The sequence below is a fragment of the Bombyx mori genome, chromosome 4 (assembly GCF_030269925.1).
Source record: "Bombyx mori chromosome 4, ASM3026992v2".
NCBI classification, from domain to species: domain Eukaryota; kingdom Metazoa; phylum Arthropoda; class Insecta; order Lepidoptera; family Bombycidae; genus Bombyx; species Bombyx mori.
Genome location: NC_085110.1, coordinates 11206912 through 11211859, shown reverse-complemented (window position 1 = coordinate 11211859; position 4948 = coordinate 11206912). Strand labels below are relative to the sequence as shown.

General features: G+C 37.0%; 1 protein-coding gene across 2 annotated transcripts; it reads left to right on the top strand.

The window, feature by feature from the left end:
- The first annotated feature begins 271 nt into the window (after nt 1-271).
- LOC119631230 (uncharacterized) lies at nt 272-4534 on the top strand. Of its 2 annotated transcripts, none has more exons than XM_062677102.1 (2): nt 272-3117; nt 3643-4534. In XM_062677102.1, exon 1 carries the CDS (start codon nt 674-676, stop codon nt 2876-2878), a length of 2205 nt encoding a protein of 734 aa, XP_062533086.1. In that variant the 5' UTR covers nt 272-673; the 3' UTR covers nt 2879-3117; nt 3643-4534. The 2 variants fall into 2 exon arrangements, with proteins under 2 accessions (XP_062533086.1, XP_062533085.1); XM_062677101.1 differs by having other exon boundaries at nt 272-3210; nt 3361-4534.
- Nucleotides 4535-4948: the final 414 nt, after the last annotated feature.

The window sequence follows — 4948 nt, the reverse complement described above, 5'->3', positions numbered from 1 at the left end:
TAGTTTCTTTATTTTAATTACTAATTTACAATCTCATGGGTCCACTTAAAAAACCATGTTTGAACCAAACGTTTACATTACCAATAGGCTAGTAGAATAATTGTCTGTCTATAACGCAGTTAGAGTAGATTTTTTTTTCAAACTAAATGAAATAAGCTCAATTTTAAACCGTTTTCCATTCAAATAACATAGTTTTGTTTTTAGTAGTCAATGTTGAGTATATCTTTGATGTTTGTTTCAGACACTGCTACCCCCAGTATACATACATGTGGGAATGATGTTTTATTGAACGCATGATATGATGGATGCAAGTTGATGTTTGTGAACGCAGTGGTATATCGAGAATGGAAGGGGATGACGTGTGAGATGACAGAATGACAGATGGATGAACGACGACGAACGAAGCACGAGCACGACGGAACGATTAAAATTTATATGAATAGTATTGAAATAAAACGTGGAAGTAGTAAACGCGAAACTTTTATTAATTGTCTGAAGGCTGCATCCCACATTTTGGGGGCTTCGTCCGGGATCGGCCAAAAGAAAAGGCAAGTAATAATAATTGTTTCGACGCCATTACGAGAAACAAACAACGCGTCAATTGTACGAATATACACACGACGTATTTAAATCTTCATTGTGTACGACGATCACAAAAGATTGATACACGAGGATGGCAAGACGACGATCAAAAAGCCAGTCCTTCGATGACGACGACAGTATTTTCGATCGACCAACGCGTGGTGGAATGTTTCACTTAACGGAGAATATCATCAGGAAGTTTGACGGCAAAGACAAAACTTATGCTGTAACAAAGTGGATACAAGATATAGAGGAAAATGGTGACATATTCGAGTGGACACCAAAGCAACGGTTATTAGTGGCTCGACGGTCATTAACCGGCACGGCAGCTTTGTGGTTAAATTCTGAAAAAACGTTTCCATGCTGGGATACTTTAAAGATAGCCATCAGTAAGGAGTTCCCTGACACCATAGACGCCAAGACTATTCACGAAATGATGAGTGCTAAAAAGAAAAAGTCAAATGAATCATGCATTGACTACATGTTTGCCATGAAAGAGCTTGGACGCCGAGGCAAAATGGCGGACTACGTGGCTATAAAATATGTTGTAGATGGCATACAAGATCAAGAAATAAATAAAATAATGCTATATGGAGTCACAACGTACGCTGAATTAAAGGAGAAATTAAAAATATACGAGATTTTGAAAGAAAAAATGAAGAAAGAACCTATTCACGGAAAAGAGCAGAAAATTACTAATACAAGAGAATGGTCATCAAAAGTTCGATGTTATAGCTGTGGAGAAAAGAGTCATAAAAGTGAAGATTGCCCGAAAAAGATGCAAGGAAAAAAGTGTTTCAACTGCAACGTGTTCGGCCATATTTCTTCACAATGTCCGGCAAAGGCGGAAGCGTCATCGGCTACGGCTAGCAGCGCGAGAACAGAGCAGCAACCGAAACGCACGTATATCGCTACGACGCAGGAGGGCGCGAACACAATTTTCGAAAATCAATCTGACGAAGTTCACAACGCTATGAATGCTGTGATTGGCTCTGCGAACAGTACGGTGCGCGACAAATGTCATAACAGTGAGGTTGACATTTTAAAAGTAAATAAAGAATGTAAAGTGTTGAAAAAAACTTTGAAATTAGTAAAATTGTGTAATAATAACGAAATTCATGCATTAATTGATACTGGTAGTGAAGTTAATTTAGTAACCATGGACTATTATGAGCAAATAGGCTCTCCGACGTGTTTTAAAAATGTAAACACAGTTCTTACCGGTTTAGGCTCATCAAAGGTAATATCAACTGAACAATTTAAAACAAACATTGAAATCGACGGCTACACGTATCGTGATATAATATTTTATGTGATTCCTAGAGACAGTATACCTATTAAAGTGATATTGGGACATGAATTTTTAAGAAATGTTATTACAGTTATGAAAGATGGTTTGGTATGGATGAAACCAAATGATTGGTTGTTTAAGGTAAATTGTTTTCCATGTTCTATTGACATTGTAGGTCATGTTATGAATGAAAATGTGAGGAATGAAGTGACTAGGTTAGTAGATGAATATCGGCCATGTCAAACTAAAGAGGCTCCCATTGAGTTGAAAATCACACTTAAAGACGACATCCCAGTGGCTCAACGACCACGACGCATCTCACCAAAAGAACAGGATGAGGTAGATAAACAGGTTAAGGAGTGGCTGGAACAAGGAGTTATTCGGGTAAGCTTTTCTGAATATACTAGCCCAATTGTTCTTGTCAGAAAGGATAAGCAGTTTGAATTTAACAATGAACATAGATTAGTTTTCAATATGCTTAAGGAAAAGTTGACCAGTAAACCTGTATTGAAAATTTATGAACCAAAAGCAGAAACAGAACTTCATACAGATGCCTCAAGTATAGCATATGCGGCTATATTATTACAGAAAGATGACAACAGTGAACTACATCCAGTACATTATATGAGCAAGCGAACAACTGACGATGAGAGTAAATATACAAGTTATGAGCTAGAAGCTTTGGCTATAATAGAAGGTATAAAGAAGTTTAGACATTATTTATACGGAAAGCATTTTAAGATAGTTACAGACTGCAAAGCTTTTCAAATGACACTGAATAAAAAAGATCTAGCAATGAGTACGAGAGTGGCACGATGGATATTGTTCTTACAAGATTATGATTTCACTATTGAACATCGTGAAGGTTCAAAGATGAAACACACAGATGCTCTAAGCCGAAACCCATGTGTAGCTCTTATATTTTCAGACCTACATAGTGATTTAAGACGTGCGCAAGAGAGTGACAACGGATTAAATGCAATTATAAATATTCTGAGATGGTAAACTATATAATGACTTTTATTTGCAAGGAGGATTACTCTGCAAGGGACCACAACATTGTTTGGTTGTACCACAGAAGATGGAAATTGAAATTATTAAGAGGGCGCATGATAATGGTCATTTTTCAAAGAAGAAAACAATGGAATTGATTAATAAGGATTATTACATACCAAAATTAGAGAAAAAGATTGAGGATTATATTGCTACATGCATACCTTGTCTGTTAGCATCCCGTAAAGAAGGTAAACGAGAAGGATTTTTGAATCCCATAGAAAAGGGTGACACACCATTACATACACTTCACCTGGACCACATTGGACCACTTACGGAGACACGTAAGCAATATAATTACATATTGACTATTGTTGACGCATTCACCAAGTTTGTATGGTTGTTCCCTACAAAGAGTACATCTACCCAAGAAGTGTTAAATAAGCTGGAAATACATCAACAAGTATTTGGTAATCCTATAAGAATTATTTCAGATAGAGGGACTGCATTTACGAGTAACGATTTTGCACAGTACTGTAAAGAGGAAGAAATAGAGCATGTAAAAATAACAACAGGGGTTCCCCGAGGAAACGGTCAGGTTGAAAGGGTGCATAGAACAATAATTTCAGTACTGACAAAACTTTCAGTTGAGAAACCTACATTGTGGTATAAGTTGGTAAGCAGAGTTCAAAGAGCACTCAACAGTACTTACCACAGGAGTATAAATAGTACCCCATTTCAATTACTCTTTGGAATGAAAATGAAGAGGAAAGAAGATATTCAATTACTGGACCTTTTGATGGAAGAAGAAAGACACAATTTCATTGACAGTAGAGAAGAACTTAGGAAGGAAGCGAAGAAACAAATATTTAAAGTACAAGAAGAAAATAGAAGAAATTACAACAAGAAAATGAAAGAATGTACTATATACAAGGAAGGCGACTTAGTAGCTGTGAAAAGGACTCAGTTTGGTACAGGAATGAAACTGAAACCAAAGTTTTTGGGACCATATCGAATAGTAAAGGTCAAAAGAAAGAATAGATACAATGTTGAGAGGCTGACGCACAAGTTGAAGGCCCTAACAAGACTACTACATCTGCTGATTTTATGAAAAAGTGGCCTGATTACTTAAGTGACTGAATAAACAGAAAGGATGAGTTCAAGATTGGTAGTATGAAAGGATGAGTGAATTATATTGTTAACCCTAGTTATAGTTCTATTATGTTACATTTATTAGCATACGATGTTCTAATATCCTTTTATCATAAGATGAGTTTTGTTTTTTTTTAAGTTAGTTTTGTTGTAATATGTTCAGTCTTTAGTCATATGATGTTAATGTAATAGTTGTTAATTGTTTTGTTTAAGAATGATTTATAACTTTTTGTATAACTTTCTCTATGTTGTAAGATGTTAGTGTTATAAAAAGGTAACTCTGAGGACAGACTTACGTGCAGGACGGCCGAATGTGGGAATGATGTTTTATTGAACGCATGATATGATGGATGCAAGTTGATGTTTGTGAACGCAGTGGTATATCGAGAATGGAAGGGGATGACGTGTGAGATGACAGAATGACAGATGGATGAACGACGACGAACGAAGCACGAGCACGACGGAACGATTAAAATTTATATGAATAGTATTGAAATAAAACGTGGAAGTAGTAAACGCGAAACTTTTATTAATTGTCTGAAGGCTGCATCCCACATACATAAGTCAAGGTCTCAATCGTATTGTATGAGGGTGTTCCCTTTCAAATCGATATGCGTGACGGTTTGGTAACAGAAATGAGCTGGATGGTAGTACCAACTCGTGCGTGGTCATAACGGGCCCTACCTACAAGAACTGCTCAACTCTTTCATTCTTATACACTATGTTATTCCTTCATCGTTGTTCTGTAGTCATACCCGATCCTGTGGACCGAATAGTAAACAGTCAACGTCGACCTAAACACGTCATTTCTGATCCTCCCGATCCATTAACTGTGCTTTTAGATACCTCAAGCATCGGCCACAGTCCTCGCCGAACCCGGCGCTTGTGACGAGGGGCTTGCTGAGTAAACTAACCCGTAGACACAGCCCA